The sequence below is a fragment of the Mesoplodon bidens genome, assembly GCF_964165515.1.
Source record: "Mesoplodon bidens genome assembly, chromosome: 10".
Lineage (NCBI taxonomy): Eukaryota > Metazoa > Chordata > Mammalia > Artiodactyla > Ziphiidae > Mesoplodon > Mesoplodon bidens.
In genome coordinates, this window is record NC_138172.1 from 101,863,094 (window position 1) to 101,881,396 (window position 18,303).

The window sequence follows — 18,303 nt, forward strand, 5'->3', positions numbered from 1 at the left end:
TTCTTTCTTTCTTTTTTTTTTTTTGGAAGAGGATTCACTGCCTGAAAATAGTCATCTTTAAACTAACAACAACAACAAAAAAGGACGTATCTTCAGGACAAATGGTTTCCAAGTCAGTGCTGGAATATAACATACCCTTAAATCTTTGGCTGGACCACTAAATCTTGGTAAGTCTAAATTCAACATTTTGCTTAGTATTTGGTTGACTTAATTACATGATTCATACATATAAATGATTTTAAAATGAAAATAAATAAATAAGTAAAAAAAAGTCAAATGCTGCCATAATCCTACCATCCAGAGAGAAGCACGGTTAACATCTTGTTGCATATCCTTGTACTCTTCTGGAACGTATATGTATACGTACGTTATATAGGCTAGATATCTACATCCGCATCCATATATACAATCCATCCCATACTCCAGACACGTCTAGATGTCCACAGAGCTCATGATGGCACGCCTATGTCTGTGTGCACATCTGTATACCCTAAGGCACCCTAAGTAAGAAGCTCTGCTCTACGGTTCCCATACCTACGAGTTTATCGGGAACAAGCATCATCAGCAGTGCAGTGAAGCAGTTTTGTTTCTTGCAAAGTACCAGTACTTCTTATCTCTGACCCTCACTTTTCCAAAGAGCTGGCAGAAGTCCAGCTGATGTAAGTTTAGCCAAATTCTGCACAAATGCCCGGAGTAGAGAGTTCCTTACTGCCCAAGTCCCACTCTGAGAACAAAGCCATAGTAACTGCACGCTTGCTGATACAGATAGATCTCCTCTGCATTCCCCAGATACTTGCACCAGGGTGGCCTGGCCCAAACGTGTGCCCCAGGAAGGGCAGGAAGGAATGGTGTGGGGACCGAGTCCTGATGGCAGAAGGGGGCAAGCAGGTGCTGCAGTGCCAGCTCATTTCAGTTCCACGAACTCACCGATCCCTCAAATACGTGCCAGGCATTGTGTGTGAGCACAAGACGTGGCTCCTGCTCTCAAGGCAGCTGGCTGGAAACAGACACATGATTAGAGTTGGCACGGGAAGTGCAGGCTGCTGCTTTCACTGGTTTACGTCTCCCCAAGTTCCTTTAGGGTAGGGACCACATCTATTCAATCTTTTGTCTCTCCTTGGTGGGGTGCACGGTCTGGGGCTCACAAAAGCTGCTGGGGCACTCGGCTGGTAGACTGGGTTGGTATCAAGCTGCAGTGGTGGATGAGATACATTTCCTGTACAGCTATATTCTCCGTAGGTCTTCAGTTATGCTAATTACACATACTTCCCCCTAATAAATGGTTGGGAGTTCTGTGTGTCATAGCAGGAGGGCCCATCTCATCCCGTTAGTAACTCTATGCAGAGGTGTGTCTACTCCAAAGGCAAAATATGGTGTCGCCAAACTCCAGGAAGAGAACAGAGAGGAACCTGTTGTCAGTGGCAACCAAACTTAGCTTCCATCATGAATCACTCTGGCCTCATTCTGACAGGTCCAGTTGCAGCCTAGCACTGATCACACCAAGCAGTGACTCAGCTACAATGAGACTTCAGATGCTATTTTTAAGGCCGGGGGCGGTGGGGGGTGGGTGGGGAGCAGGGGGAGGAAGGAGACACAAAAAGGCTTTATTATTTTTTCCTGAATTTTAACAGCCTAAACTACATCTCCACTTTGACACAAAATTCTGGAAAAGTTAACCTGGCCCTGAAATTATATAACCTATACAGTTTACTTTTTGTATCACAGCTCGCTCATTAAATTCACAAACCACTGCTATGGTGAAAATTTGTTTGATTAAAATGGAAAAGGGGAGTTTTCAGAAGAGTCTGGGCCCAAGGGAAGCACCTGTGGTGCAGAGGAGAGAACACTAGCTTGAGGGTCCGACGCTGGGCCTCTGTAGGCCGAGTCCCCGGGACCGCAGGGCCGGGATGTGCGCAGGGTGGACGGCTGGGCACGGCGGGCACGCCTGCCCTGCTGCCTGCGCACCTGGGTTTGGGGAAGGGAACCGCCCTGGCCTCAGTGGACCTGTGTCCGGCCCCACGGGCCTCGACGCGGTCTGCGTCCTCTTGTCCCTCCGCTGCAGGAGCATTGCTACCTCTTGGTGTGCCGTAGCCCCGGAAGCCCCGCACCGTCCACCCATCCACACTTCCCTGACTTCTTCCAACTGCTCCTGCCATTAGAACAGCGCACGTGTGTCCGGCGTACACATGTGATATTTCTGTGGAAAAGCAGGACAATGCTTTCCTCACGATGGGCAGAATTCTGTCCCCTCTCCTGGCGCAGTCCCTGTCTGTGGGGCTCTGGCCAACTACAGTGATTCTTGACTTTTGTTCCTGGACACAGGCTGACGGCGCCCCAGTACCCGGCTCAACCCTGGAGTGGCTTCCGCCCTGAGGGTCGCCTCAGCGTCACCGGTGGAGGAGCTGTCAGGCCGGGGGACCTCCCGCGGGGCCAGCTTTGCTCCTGACATCGTGCACCCAACGGAACATCCTCAAACGGTCAGACCATCCGCTGTAAACACACATGTGGCTCTTTGAAGAAGCCCTTCTTTTACACTGTTTTCCAGAGCACACCCTCTTCCAGGCTGGAAGGCCTGGGAAGAAACCACCCCCAAGTTGGCCCTGTGATTGTGAGGGGGGGCATGAAAGGAGGGGCTTAACGACCTGCAGAGAAGACCGTCTCATGGTGACCCTGGACGTGGGTGTTCTTTCTGCAACCGGGGAAGCTCTGAACCCAAACCAGAACTGGACGGAACCCCTGGGCAGAGCTGCCATCCTTGTGCCGCCCCACGTGAACCCACGGCAGGGATCGCTCCTTCGCCAAAGGCTCTCAGCCACGAGCGCGTCCAGCTCCAGGGACAGGAAGAGCAGGGACGGAGTGGGAGTAGCTCTTCCGTCAAGTTCTGGAAGCTGCGTCCTGGAGTCTCGATTTTCTTCCTGCGGAGCTCAGGGACGCGGAAGCTTCTTCCTCCTCAGCTGCTGGCCAGCAACAGGCCCAAATTAGTTAAATGTAACTATAATAGACATGCTGCAAATGAATTATATTTAACTCTAACAGCCACCTCAGGGTTTGTCTCGAGACGGAATAATTTTAGCTTCTGCTGCCATAAGTCCCCAACTAAGGCAGAAAGTAATTACCTCAGGACTTAGCATAATGAGCTCACTGACACTCAGTATTTATTCCAGTGGGTGAATGTTCAGACGTCTTATCCAGTCAGGCATGGACTGCGGAGTGTATAGTCCTGAGTGGGCACAACAAGGCCAGGAAAAATAAAAATGTTTTAGGCACATACAAATTCAGTGAAGTCATCTGATTTCAGTCTTCATTAAGAATTAGTAATTGGGCTTCCCTGCTGGCGCAGTGGTTGAGAGTCCACGTGCTGATGCAGGGGGTCCGGGAAGATCCCACATGCTGTGGAGCAGCTGGGCCCGTGAGCCATGGCCACTGAGCCTGTGCGTCCGGAGCCTGTGCTCCGCAACGGGAGAGGTCACAACGGTGAGAGGCCCGTGTACCGCAAAAAAAAAAAAAAAAAAGTAATTGGGCTTCAGTGCTGGGCATGCTGATCAGAAACCATGTTTATCCATTAAAGCAGGCGCTTACTCAGCATTTGGTGAGGGGAAGAGTTTGTGTTCCTAAAAGTATGTACAAGGAATAACAATTTGTCCAAAATGCTGTTCATATATTCTGGTATTCTACATGTCATTATTCTGAATAATCTCCCCAGTTAAAACATCCTCATCTGGCCCCTCACGCCCTATGCGTTTACGCTGCGTCAGCCGTGGGCTCAGCCGTACAGCACGGGTACAAAGAACATCCGACACGGTCTCTGCTCTCTCGACACGGCACAGGAAACAGCCCAGGAGCGAATGATTTCCTGCATCGGGTATCTGCACTGATAGTGAGGGGTGTGCCTTCAAATACAAAGTCATAGGTCAGCACTGGTCTATGGGATTCGAGGGGACACGCCTAATGACTCGGCCACCTACGGCTGCCCGGCCATGAAGGCCCTTTGAACACACGTGCTCAGGGCATCCTCCCCCGCGGATGGGTGCCCGTATCAGTAACACACTACAGTTAACTTGGCTACAGGATCTCTGAAGCTTCGTGGTTTTACATCTTGCCTCATTCTACAGAGGGTTTAAAGAGGCTTACAAAAGAAAATACACAATAAAACAACGTTGGAATGTGAATAAAACTAAAGAATCAATGTGAGGGCTGGGATGTTATCGACACACTTCTCCAGCCAGACTCCCTTCTGTCTGCGCACTCCCTCCCCGTCCCCTTTGCATGAACCAAGGAAGCGGGCATGACGGGATCTGGGGTGGCAGCCCCTCTCCCCTCCGCCGCCCCACACGGCAGGGCTGGGTGCTCTGCTCAGCCAGGTGCCACCCTGGCAGCCCCTCTGCTACGTGTCCCGCCTGGCGTGGCTCCAGGGGCTGGGATGGGCAGGAGTGACCCGCGGGGGAGGAGTCGAGTTGTGGCTGAGATATCAATACCATCTAACCACATCCAAGTCTCTCTCCTAACAGGACATGAGGTGGGGGGAAGCTATTCACAAGAGCAGGACTTTGAGATCGGGGACCAGGGCAATGTAAATCGCCAGCTTGAAGGCTTCTGCAGGGAATTAGCTGAGCTTCAAGTTGGGCTCTGTGACTTACAAATCCATGAGATTAAATTCACCTGCACCTCGAGGAGAGCTGAGTTTCTCTTGATAGTTACTTCTTAAGACAAAGGTTTTCTAGAGGGGCTCTGGGTGATACAGTGGACCAGGTCCCCAGCAACCTTCCCACCGTACAGGGCTCATCTTACAGCAAGCACCGTGGATGGACATCGAATACAGACCTCTGAGGTGACTGCCATCTATCCATCCGAGATCACTCTCTATTAGGAGGAGGGGAATTAACATTTGTTTTTTCAGCGACTGCGCTAAGTACCTTATATTTATTATTAAAATACAACCCTCTTGAAAACACTATGCAATAAGTATTACCATCCCCATTTTTACAAGTGAAAACACTGGGCCCCAGAGAAGTTAAGTAACTTGCTCAAGGTACAGAGCAACTGAGCGGTAAAGCCAGAATTCAAACTTGAATTTGGCTTCAAAGCCGTACAGTTCTGTTTCAGCTGTTCCTACATAAAAAAATAACAGAGTAAATGTTTTGCCTGAATCAAGCAGTAAAAACCAATTCATTTATTTAAATAAGTTTTAGGGATTCTTTTCCCACTGGTTTCTCTGATTGGCTGAAACGACCAATTGACCAGCTATTTCAGTGTCATGGTGACATCTGGATAATCCTAACCGTGTGCCCGGCATCTACCAAGCTTTCTCAAAGGCAGACCCACGCTTGAATCCGTACAATATCTTGGATGTTAGTGGTTGCTGTCCAACAGTACAAGACTGAAAATAAATTAAATATTTGCCTATGTGGCTGCATATAAAATACATACAAAACAGAAAATAAAACTCATATTATATGTGAGTCATCACCGTTCATAAGTAAAATTCAACATAACTGAAGCTACTAAACCCTATCTCAGCCCTTGAGGGGCAAAAGCCAACTTTAAAAAACTCTCCTCTTTTCAGACTTATTGTCTGTGTACAGAGACTGCTGAAAGAGCAGAACTGAGCAGAAAGAAACTCTGATGATGGGCATTAAAAGAAGGTGGCCACAGGGCTTCCCTGGTGGCACAGTGGTTGAGAGTTCGCCTGCCGATGCAGGAGGGGACACGGGTTTGTGCCCCGGTCCGGGAAGATCCCACATGCCGCTGAGCGGCTGTGCCCGTGAGCCATGGCCGCTGAGCCTGTGCGTCCGGAGCCTGTGCTCCGCAATGGGAGAGGTCGCAACAGTGAAAGGCCCGCGTACCGCAAAAAAAAAAAAAAAAAAAAAGAAGATGGCCATAAACAATAAAGTGGGGGGGAGGGGATAGGTGGGTTGTGAAAAAGCTCAGCAGCTCCAGAAGCTCACACAGCACAGGTGTAATTCTATGTCAATGCCAGAAGTGCTTCTCTGGCTCTAAGCATTGGTCACCAGCAGCCAAAAATATTTTAAGATGAGAAAGCATGAGCCTTCACCAACACGGGAAAGTCCAGGTGCCTTTACCCACTTTCTGGCGTGCAGCCAGAAAGAAATGTAAACCAGCACAGCCTGCCTCTTCACCTCTGCCCCCTGGGCCTCTGCTCCCCGTTCTGTGAAATAGCAGACTTGGAGAGATTGTTCTACGAGCTCATCTGGCTCTGAGATTTTCTATAAGTCTATGGATTCAGCTACTGGCTCCACAACTGGTATTGGTAGGGTTTTTTTTTAAGGAGCTATCTGTAATGTCAAACGATACTTCTGTTTTCTCCCCCAAATTTGATTTTGTTGGACATGTTCTTAATCACATTTTAATTATTTTGTTTCTTTGTCTATCTTTGCATCTCCAGTGTCTAGCATTGCATGCACCTGGTAAATGGTAAGTCTGCATTGTGCACTAGATATTGATGAAACTTCTCTCTCCCCTTTCAACTGGCAAGTGTCCTGGAGCTCCTGGCAACATATAGGACAGAACTCAATACTGTTCTTGCACAATCAGGCTGGCTGCCCTCACGTGAGGAAGGGTCACACCAAGGGCATCCAGATGGTGCCTCCTCTACCTCAGCCTACATCCTGGGACCTGCAGTGGCCTCTTAACCAGCTGCTGTTAACTGAGGAGGTTAACGTGCCTCGCTCTGTATAACAAACAAAAATATTTGCAAACTGTGTATCTGATAAGGGGTTAATATCCAAAACATATAAAGAACTTATGCAATTCAATAGCAAAAAACCAAGTACCCCAGTTGAGAAAAGGACAAAGAATCTGAATAGACATTTCTCCAAAGAAGATATAAGAAAAGCCAAGGGCTTCCCTGGTGGCACAGTGGTTGAGAGTCCGCCTGCCGATGCAGGGGACACGGGTTCGTGCCCCGGTCCGGGAAGATCCCACATGCCGCGGAGCAGCTGGGCCCGTGAGCCATGGCCGCTGGGCCTGCACGTCCGGAGTCTGTGCTCCGCAATGGGAGAGGCCACAACAGTGAGAGGCCCGTGTACCGCAAAAAAAAGAAAAAAAAAAGAAAAGCCAAGAGGTACATGAAAAGTTGCTCAACATCACTAGTCATTAAGTAAATGCAAATTAATATCACAATGAAATATCACCTTACACCTATGAGAATGGCCATCATCAAGAAGACAACAGAGAACAAATGCTGACATGGATGTGGAGAAAAGGGACCCTTGTGCACTGTGGATGGGATATAAATCAGTGTGGCCACTGTGGAAAACTGTATGAAGGATCCTCAGAAAATTAAAATTAGAACCAGCATATGATCAAGCAGTTCCAATTCTGGGAACATATCCAAAAGCCATGAAAACACTAACTCGAAAAGATATCTGCACTTCCATGTTCACTGCAGCATTATTTATAACAGTCAAGACATGAAAATAACTTAAATGTCCACTGATTGATGATGGATGGATGAATGGATAAACAAGTAGTTGCCGTATGTATATGTGTGTGTGTGTGTGTGTGTGTGTGTGTGACACACTACTCAGCCACAAAAAATGAGGAAATCCTGCCATTTGCAACAACGTGGATGGACCGTGAAGGCATTATGCTTAGTGAAGTAAGTAAGACAGTGAAAGACAAACGCTGTATGATTTAACTCATATGTGAATTTAAGAACAAAAACAAAAAAATCCCCACAAACAAACAAACAAATGAAACAAACTCATAGAAAAAGAGATCAGACTTGTGGTTATCACAGGTGAGGGGTCGGGGAGGGGAAGTGGAGGAAGGTGGTCAAAAGGTACAAATTTCCAGTTACAGGATAAATGAGTACTAGGGATGTAATGTACAACATGATGACTATAGCTGACGCTGGCTGCTCTATGATACATAAGAAAGTTGTTAAGAGATTAGATCCTAAGAGTTCTCATCCCAAGGAGAACATTCTGTCCCTTTATTCTTTTCTTCTTTCTCTTCTTTTTACTGCACCTATATGAGAAGATGGAGGTTAGCTGAACCTACTGTGGTCATCATTTCACAACGTATGTAAATCAAACCATCATGCTGTACTCCTTGAACTTAGACAGTGATGGAGGTCAATTACTTCTCAAGAGAACTGGAAAAAAATTGGTCGCTCTCAGCTATGTTCCTTTTCAGTAAGAAACAAGTGTTAGCTGAGGGAATTACTAGGCTCTTCTTTGTATGGCGCATCATTCCTATTACAGGGCACTGCACACAGGAGGGACCCAGTATCTGCGGGTCAGTTCAGCTCAGTGAATGAATAAACAGAAGAGCCTTTTCAAGTACAGCACCCCAGGCCTTCTGTGGCTATGAATGCCCCCCTCCTACCGTGGGGCCAGATGCACTGCCCCACTCTGGGCTTCTTCAATGCCAACGCTTCCACAGTTCCAGCCACCTCCTCCCCAACCCCCCCTGACACTTTGCCATATCACCAACTCCTTCCACTCAGAAGACTGGAACTGCCACAGAAAGAAAACAGGAGGCTAAGATGTCACCTGGTAGCTGGCTTGTGACTAGCTTGTCATTTACTCATTTGAGTTCTGCCAGGGTCTGTTTTGCAAAAGCATTAAAAAGGCAAGACAATATAGTTAAACCTCAAAGGAAATAGTTAAAAGAAAGAAGCACAATTTCCATTATCTTTCCAAATGGTGAAATGCATTTCAGTCCCTTATGTTTCCAGGAAGCGTCTGTAATGTACTTTTCTCTTTCCCAGGTCACCAAGATGCCTGCCCCGCGCTGTGTTTCCGGCTCAGACACCCTAATGTGCAGGCAAAATGGGTACAACAGAAACACAGAGCTTACAGCCTTATTATCTAGTAGATAGAACCCACTTCATCCATACACACACACGCCTCTCTGTCTCCTTGACTTTCTCATCTCAAATCTCTCAGGTGTGTGTGAGGACTAAGTCTCTAAGAAATGCTTTCCATTTTGAAGACAAGCTGCGTCACCATCCCGTCCCGCAGGCCTGCCCGGTCAGCACCCTCTGGGTCGTCTCCTCGCCATGGCCCATGGCTTGGCAACACGGTGGGCCGCCAGCCCCAGATTCACCCACTCTTCTCTTGCATTCCCTTTGTCAGCCAAGGTGCCAGCTGCCGGGGCTGAGGGGGTGTCCGAGGTTAGCCATCAGTCAGCACCATGGCCCGCGGAGCCTTGGGGCACGTGTCCTCAGGACGGCAGTGTCCTTAAGCAGGGTCTGCTTAAACCCTCCGTCACACACAGCCTCCATCGCTGGAAGCTCTGTGAACGGAGCTGAAAGCAAACCTTTTATAAGCCTCCCATTGGCCCTAGTCCCGGCCCTGAGCAAGTATCCTTGCTTTTCATCATGAACTGTCCCTGCCAAACAACATAAACAGAACAAAAAGCCAGCACCATCGTGTGTGGAAGGACACAGAGAGCCAGGTGACAACTGCAGGACCAAACTGATAGAGCGGTGTCTTTGTGAAACCACGTATAGAGCAGTGAGAATGACTGCCAACCTCTTCTTTGTTCAGCTGCCCTTGAACTACGAGGGGACAGACCGACAGAAGCCTCCAGAGACCAGCTTTAAAATTCAACATGCGTGTAGGAACGGCCTGCCCTGAGGAAGGTTCCATGGTGGCGCTGAGGCTCAGAGGTGAGGTTCCCACGCTCAACATCTCATGTTCTACCGAGAGAAGCAGGTAAGACCAGAACTAAACATAAAACAATGTCCACTTGTTCAAAGAACTTACAGGCATGTAATTACGGGTTACTCTGTACTTTTGAGATGGTGCTTTTCATGAGTTAATTATTCATTTAAAACAGCAGTGGAGGAAATCCAGGGAAGTCAATCTTGGGATCTGGATATACCAGGGAAGGGTCTGCTGTAAGAGCAAGGAGAAAAGTACAGACTCTCCTGAAGGCACGAATCCATGCCCAAGGCGGGGGAGTCGGCTTCCTGGGTGGGAGGTGAAGCCCTTGGATCCCCCAGCACGGCCCCCAGTGCAAGGCTGGGTGTCTTGAGGGCCAGGCCAGCCTAGAGGACATCTTCTAAGTGGGACTGAACTGAGGGGGGTGTCCGCTTGGCTCTCAGAAACTCAGACTCTTGGATTTCCAGCCCCTACTCTCCTCAGGAATTCCTAAGCAGGAGAGTTCCTATTTTCAGCATAAAATTAGCATAGAGATGAAACCATTTCAGGGGACATAGAGTGAACTGGCACAGGAGACATTACATTTTTCATTTCTAAAATGAAAAATTTTCCTTTTTCTTTAAGCCCCGAGACCGCCACTTAATTTGCCTCCAGACTGTGCTTGCGCTGCCGAGGAAGGCTGAAGACGGGGTGGCGGCGGGGCTGCAAGCAGAGCCGTCTACAGTGGGGACGGCCGGGCGGCCCTGGGGCGCGGCGCCAGGTGACCCGGACCGTCCACCCTCTGCGCCTCCTGCAGACACGCCGGCGGCCCAGGGGCGAACCGCAGCGCTGGACGCATCTTTCCTCGAGAGCCGCAGGGCAGGACCTGGTCCAGCTCCGCTCCATGTCTGTCTCTGGCTTCCCTCGCACCATTTCAAAGACACCTTCACGGCTGGTAAAGACAGGATTTCTTGTCATCTCTTCCCACTTGAAAAAAGATTCTGAGCAGCTGCGCTGGGACGAAAGGCAGCCCCACCCCTCCTGCCGCACCAACTTTGGTCTTTTTTTAGCTTTTCTCACATCCCTCCTCTCCGCTCTCCTAAGCTCTCAAGTTCCCTCCACTTTTTCTTTCTTTAGTGGGTTGCTTCTGATCTCATCGGAAAACATTCTCTGAGTCATTAACAATACAAGACGGTAAAGAAAGCTGTCTGCTGGTGGCCCCAAAGGCAATCCCTCTTCAATTAAGGGAGCACAGAGCGGCTCTAAATAATATTGGATCTTTACAGCAAACCATTCCATCCAACCAGACTTGGGAGGAATGTTTTCTTAAAAGTTCAATCATCTGATTCCTCTGTTTAAAAGAGCTGAAAAAGAATGTTTTTATCTGTACCAAGCTGGCGCAAGATATTCCCTGTATCTGAGAGCCACACAGTGCCCTGGGGGGACGGGGTTGTTTTGAATGCAAAGGGAGTACGTGTAGCTTATTACATATATGGGAGAAGAGATGAGAAACCAATATTCCTATCATATAAAGCCTTAATACTGTGGATAGTATTAACTTAGACATTGTGAAAAATTATACGATAACCTACTTTTTGAGTTGTATGTGATGAGAACTAAGTGTCTGCGAAATGAAGCTGCCAACAGGTGAGGGCAGCAGAAGATCCCAGACTTTTGAAGCTGCATTGCGGGAGAGGACATAATCTCATCATAGCTAGAATTTACTAAGTCCTGACCCTGTGCCAGGCATTGTTCTAAGAGTTTTATGTGAATTCATTCTTTTAATCCTTACAATAATCACACGAGACCGGTAGTGTTATAGAAGTTATAACCTGCCCAAGGTCACACGTGGCAACAAAGGGCAGGTCCCTTTCATTCAAACCCAGGCAGCCTGACCCGAGAATCTCCCTCTTGACCACTACACATGCCAATTATATGTTGCTAGCTTCTCATGAAAGGACCTGAATAATGACTACTTAGTCCCGCTTACTTAGATAATTATAACTTTGATTAATAACAAAGTAGAATTGTGTGTCTTTACACACACTTGAATTAATCTAGAGACACTTGTCCTTGAGTTAGTTCAAATGGTAAATGCCAGAAACGGGGGTGGGCAGCCAACACTTGCCTCTCTGCTCCATCCTGGGGGGAACCCAGGAGGCTCCTTCTAGATGTGAGAGGCCACGTGAAGCTCTGGAGGCTGGCCGTCTGGGTAACTACCCCACACTGCTGTTCAGTGAGCTTAACATACAGCACAATGTTACGAGAATGACTGTCATATTTCATAAATTACATTCTGCTATTCACAGGGAAGTCCCTGCAAAACTAAAGTAATAACATGCACAGAGAACAGGAGCAATAATATTGTAAGCCACGCATCCTAAGGATGGAGACAACACAACACAACACATGAAAAATACAGTCTGTAATAAAAGAGCTGACAGAGAAGAAAAGAAGATTGAAAAAAAAAAGTTCTGAATTTAAAAACATGTTGAGGCAGGATAACCCATGGTAAGAAGTCAACCACAATGACAGTGGCCTAGATGCACGTCAGAGAGAAACCCAAGGAGAAAATCTAAGCAAAACTATAAAAAATATTCCCCCTTTCCTTTTCCATTCAGTGTAAAATATCTTTTTGTCCAGATGAACATACTAACATCTCAAGAGCTTGGTTTGGTAAACGGTTTCCCGAGGAAAGAAGCAGGCTGGGATGTACCAGTACTGCGGACCCACAGGAAGGACCTGTGCCTGGAGCCCACCGCTCAGACGGTCTCCCCTCACTCCCCAGCGTGCGTCCACCCCCCGTAGGCCTTTGAGAGCTTGGCTGCCCTGCTCCCCACCCACCACACGGTTTCAGATGTTCCCCATCGTCCTCCAACCACCATGACCTGACCTCCCCTTTGTTCATCTTGGGGAGGTCCTCCCATCTACGTCTCAGAGCAGCACTCAGGCGGGAACCCCATCAGACTCCATGGGCTGAGCTGAGAAGCCTGCGGTCCCAACACCCACCCAGCTCCCCGTCTCCCCTCCTGCCTGGCGTCAGCTGTGTCCGTCGGCGACACCCTCTGTCCAGCTGTGACGTCCTGCCTTCTCACAGGAACGCTGCTCTTCTCTCCCATAGAGTCACCCTCTCCTCTGCTGGATCCTTCTTTTGAATTTTTAAAAACAGACTTGATTTCTTAGAGCAGTTTTGGGTTCACGGCAAAACTGAGAGGAAGGCACAGTGTCCCACACCCTCTGCCCTACAGACTCTGCCGTCAGCACCCCGCCAGATGGTGACTTGTTACAACCGATGGACCCACGTCCACACATCGCCACCCGGAGCCCACGGCTGACATCTGGGTTCACTCCTGGTGTTCTTTTTCTTCTTCTTTTTTTTTTCCTAGAACATCTCTCTCTCTTTTTTTTAGTTTTATTAGAGTATAGTTGATTTACAGTGTTGTGTTAGTTTCAGGCGTACAGCAAGGTGATTCAGTTATACATAGATATATATACACACATATTCATTCTTCTTCACATTCTTTTCCCATACAGGTCATTACAGAATACTGAGTTTGGTGCTCTTCCACTGACTTTCGAAGACGCTGACGTGCACTGCATCTTGACCCTGCAGCCCTCCAGCTACCACGCGGTCCCCTCCCCTCCTTCAGTTGTCTCTCCTCACTGTCTCCATCCTTCCCACGCTGGTCATCCAACCTTGCTGCTGCCCACACCCCGCAAGTGAGCACCTCTCACTAAGGTCACCGAGACCCTCATGTAGCTTAAGTACAATGGCTCCCCATCAGTCCTTATAAAGCACTCGTCTCTGATACGTTGTGATGAGTCGGCTGCTCTCATTACCCGGAAACCCACACGTCCCCTGGCCTCCGTAACCCCACGCCCGGGCTCTCCCATCCCCAGCTCTCCCACCGTCCCGTTCACGTCCTGGTCCTTCATCCGGCCACTAAATGCCTGTGTTCCTCAAGACTCACCAAAGTCCCCTGTCCTCTTGCTTGGTACTTCTCGTCAGTCTTCTCCACACCCTCAAACGCCCGCTAAAGTGAAGGCTGCTCACAAGCTGACACCTCACGCCCCACATCTCCCGTGAGATCCAGACTATTCCAAACTCCTTCAAGCCTGTGCAACATGCTGACCTCAGCCTCTCAGGGAAACTTCAAGGTCGTCGTGCCCAACCTCAACCTCAGCCAGTCCTGTCCTTTTACCAACACCTGGCAACACGCCACATCCACAAGTTCCGCAAGTCAGGCACTCGGTACCGTCCCTCCTGACCTCAGACTCAATCAAGTGGCAGGTTCTGGAGATTTCAGTTTCTATTAATCTTGGGGTGCTCACGTCCCTCATCCCCTTGGCCACAAGCTCGGTCTCACCTCTTGTGTAGCTACTGCAATCACCTTCTCCTGGCCCCGAGGTCCCTCTTCCTCCCCGGCCCCTCCTCCACAGAGCAGCCAAGTACATCTTTCTGAAAACCAAGTCTAACCGTGCACATGCTTTGCTTATGTAACACACTTTGGGGGCTTCCTGCTGCTCCCGGACAAAGTGAGAGAGCCGGCGTGGTCTGGCCTCACCACCTCCTCAGCCTTGTTACCGTGTCCCCTCCCGTCCAGCCACGCTGGCCTTCCCACGGGGCCCACGATGCCCCCATTTTTCCTGCCAGAGCTTCGCTCACGCTGTTCCTTAGCTTTGAAAGTTCTCCCCCCGACCCCCACCCCACTGGACCTTGATCCCAGCGCTCAACCATTCTTAAAGCACCATGTTGATAACCCTTCTCCCAGCTGTCATTTCACATTTATACGTGTGATGATTTGATCAAAGCTAGTTTCTCCAGCTAGTAGACCAGAAGCTGTTGGAGAACATCAGCCGGCTGTCTGCTTCCTGTCACCTCTACAGCCTGTGAGCACAGCAGGCATTCAGCTGACTCAGCAAACAAATGAATGAACTACTTGTGAAGGGACTGCCCAGTGGGGCGGCAGCCGGGGCAGGGTCGGGGTGAGGGGGGACGGCTTTTCTCTCTCTAGATGGGTCAGGGTGGAGGGCGGCTGCTCAGTTCCGGAGCACAGGGCTGGTCTACCGGCAGGCCCTTCTCCAGAACCGCCCATTCTAGACACGTCCCCAACCTAAGAGGAAGGAAAGGGCCAGAGGAAGCGGGGAGAAGGCAGTAAGTACAGCAGGATTGCCAACCTACTCTAAGATGCAACTGTCCCTGAGGAGGTACATTTTAAGGTTTGTTCCATGAACTAACACATGAAACATCTGTGAAAACCCTGGGAGGATTTAGCAGGAATGAAATGGTGTGTTCGAGGTACCTTGCTATGTTTATTTATATCACAGTTCCTTTGACACATCTTTGTTCTTTACATGCCTGTCTCCTTCAACTAGGCTATAAATTACTTGAAGGCAAGGACCCTGATTTTCATTGCCTGGCACGTGGTACTGAAGTGAGGCTGGTGTCCAGCCAGCTCAGGCACCTGTGAGTGTTCTCTGATCCATGACTCATAGATAGAAAAATAAATGACTGGATAAGTGGAAAGCCAGGCATCAAAAACAAAGTTGCCACCTTTACCACTGTGTTGATGAACTGAAACAGTATCTACTAGATACTTGTATGACCCCGACACGGGGCACTTCAGTGGAAGGAATGAAGACAGTTCTGTAAGTACCTGTTTACCTGACGGTCACCTCTCTGAACTGTGGGCTCCCCGAGGATGGCAGGCCTTTTTATTTGTCTTTGTGCTGAGCAGATGTGAGTGATTTTCTCAACCCCTTTAATTTAGTTACCAGATGAATCAAAGTCTAGTCACAGCTCTTGAACTAACAGGGTTAGTCTCAGCTGGAAGAGTCTTGTCTTTGGGGGCTTTAATACCTCAACAGTAAAATGACACAGTAGGACAACATGATCTACCAGATCTTCCTCTCGGCTCTAGCGTCTGATGAATCTGTAATCAACCATCCAAACAAGCAGAGAAGAGCCAGGGACAGCCAGGGCCTAAGCAAGTGTTCTGATCACAGTGAATCACGTGTGACTTTAAGAAATCTTGCATATTGCTAATTTTATCAGGCACTGCTCACAAGGATCATGGTGAAGGAACAACTGTAGCCCAATACAGGCAATGTGCATGGAAGTCTCCTGATACACTGCAAAACATTATTGGGAACAATTATAAAACAGGGGTTAACATCAGTGCCAAGTAACCCGGCAGCTCAGGAGGCAGTAATTCAAATAAAAAACAACCCAAATCTGAAATTGGATATGAGCATATATAAAATATTGTTATAATCAGCATCTGTGGAAAGGATGACTATGCAATGTGACATGAATTTAAAATTATCTAATAACTTGGTTTTATCTTAGGGGAGAAAACGTTTGATTTCTCCCAAAATTCATCTCCTTTAAAATTTCTGACAGAAATTCCAGTCATATATTTTGCTAATAATGTATCTATCTTGATCTGGAAAAGTCTAGTTCTTTAATGGAAAATTCTTGGCAACTTGCCTCCAGTTTATACAATGTAAATGCCATCATGACTATGACAACAAAATGCTGTGTAATAAGTATTTCTCAAAGAAACAAGTGTAAAAATAGAAAACTACTCTAGTTTTCTGAAGTGCGGTTAAATGACTGCCTCAGACCCCAGAAGGATACAGTATCAGTAATAACCACCAACGTTCACTGAGTGTTTGTTCTGTGCCAGGCACCAACCTAAATGCTTCTATGTTGTTAACTTACATAATCTTCACAACAACTCTGAGGAAGGCACTATTTACTGTCATTCCCCATTTCACAGGTGTGAAAACTAAGGCACAGAGAAATTAAGTAACCTGCCTAAGGCACCACGGCTAGTAAGCGGTGAGGCCCAGATCTGAACCCAGGCAGCCCTCCTCCAGCTCACACTCTTAACCACAACTAGACCACACCTTTACAAGCTACGGGCCATAATGTAAACTTTTACTGAAAACTGAAAGTTACAATTCTGAACATCAATTTTTGAAAATGAACTGTGTTCCCTTTCAGTATTCTCTGCTTTTAAAAACCATTAATGCAATACAGGCTTCAGGCAGCTAACTGCGTGTAAATCCCAGTGGGGTACTCATAAACCAGAGCCCTTCTGAAGCCAGAACCGCATTTACGAGGACCGAGGACTCTAGGACAACACACCTCCAGGACCAGTGTTACCACTGCCACCTTCTTGCCTCTTCATGGTGAAAACCTCTGGGTCCCATATGAGGCGGACTGCAGTGATCTTCTATCAGGAGGGCAAATATTTAAATGATTTCCCTCATCTGATCTTCCATGTCATTTCCTCTTCTAAGCTTGACTGGGCAATCTGATCAGTGCAGTAAAGTAGAAATATGCCTTTACTGCACCAAGCGACCCTTCATCTGTGTTCGGTCAGTGGAATCTAAGCTCTTGGGCCTCTTTTAGATAAAGGCTTTCACCTAAAAAGACCCAGGGATCGGGGCTTCCCTGGTGGCGCAGTGGTTGAGAGTCCGCCTGCCGATGCAGGGGACACGGGTTCGTGCCCCGGTCCAGGAAGATCCCACATGCCGCAGAGCGGCTGGGCCCGTGAGCCATGGCTGCTGAGCCTGCACGTCCAGAGCCTGTGCTCCTACGGGAGAGGCCACAGCAGTGAGAGGCCCGCGTACTGCAAAAAAAAAAAAAAAAAAAAAAAAAGACCCAGGGATCAGTTTTCTAACCTGAGAGGGAGCTGGTAGCTGTACAACAATAAAGGGCACTTCTTATTATATTTAAAAAAAAAAAAAAACCTATATCCCATGAAAAGAGAATGAGGGGAGAACAACTGAAAAGAATTTTCAATGCTTTTACATATTACTATATATTTTTACATATTATTATACATATAGACATATACAATGCCTGTAAAATACACATATATAATGTGTATACATACATTATATGTATATATATTCCAAAATAATACGTAAAATAGGTAACAGTTCAGTATCTATAATGTATCTATGTAATAGTAAGGCATCTGTCAAAAGCCAATCGGGTGACCCCCGCTAGATAACCAAGACGTAGACAAGCACGCTTGGCTATTCACACGTCTCTCATTCTCACTGGGACACCCCGCACAGGGGCTTAAAGCAGCCGTATGGGTGGACAAGGTTAAGGAGAAAGGCGCTGCTGGTCTAGGGTGTGTCCAGGCTCTGGAAGGTGGGCGAGCACTGGAATGAAAGGGAAAGTGGGCCGTGCACTTGAGCTCAAGCACATCGTCCGCCCCGCTGACTTCCTCTCGCTTACAACAAGCTCGCTGTCCGACTGTAGACGGGCGGCAGACGGAAGCCTGGAGACAGAGGAGGGAGCGTGTACGTGAACGAGGGTCCAGGTTTCTACGGGGAAGGGCAGTGAGGCTGTGAGCAGGAACGGGGGCCCCCAGAGACGGAAAGAGTCCACAACACAACGGTGACAGTGACGGTGTCGGAACAACCAAGCACCATCCTCTTCCTCAAACTTAGAGAGGAAGGCGATTACTTAGAGACAAAAGGCGATTTCCAAGCACGTGGAGACAGTGGTTTTTCCAGGTTCTGACTCCCTAGGATTTTGTCCAGTACACTTGGGAGTTCAAGTTTCACAGTGGTAACTCCCAGTCACTCAAAGAGAGCCGATTTGTTTCTGAACTATTTTAAAGAATTAATAGAAGTGTTCTAAAATCTCTTAACTTATGACCTGAAA

The 18,303-nt window shown here is 48.1% G+C and overlaps 1 protein-coding gene across 6 annotated transcripts in view; it reads right to left on the minus strand.

The window, feature by feature from the left end:
- Positions 1-18,303, minus strand: part of FARS2 (phenylalanyl-tRNA synthetase 2, mitochondrial) — a 382,164-nt gene that overhangs the window by 90,111 nt on the left and 273,750 nt on the right. The window contains exon 8 of one of the 6 annotated variants that reach the window (XM_081245392.1): positions 7,490-7,989. The exons of the other annotated variants lie outside the window; for them this stretch is intronic. Within the exon in view, the coding sequence (XP_081101518.1) occupies positions 7,911-7,989 (79 nt within the window). The 3' untranslated portion in view covers positions 7,490-7,910. Of the gene's footprint in view, positions 1-7,489; positions 7,990-18,303 lie in introns of those variants that run through there. 6 annotated transcript variants of the gene reach the window in all.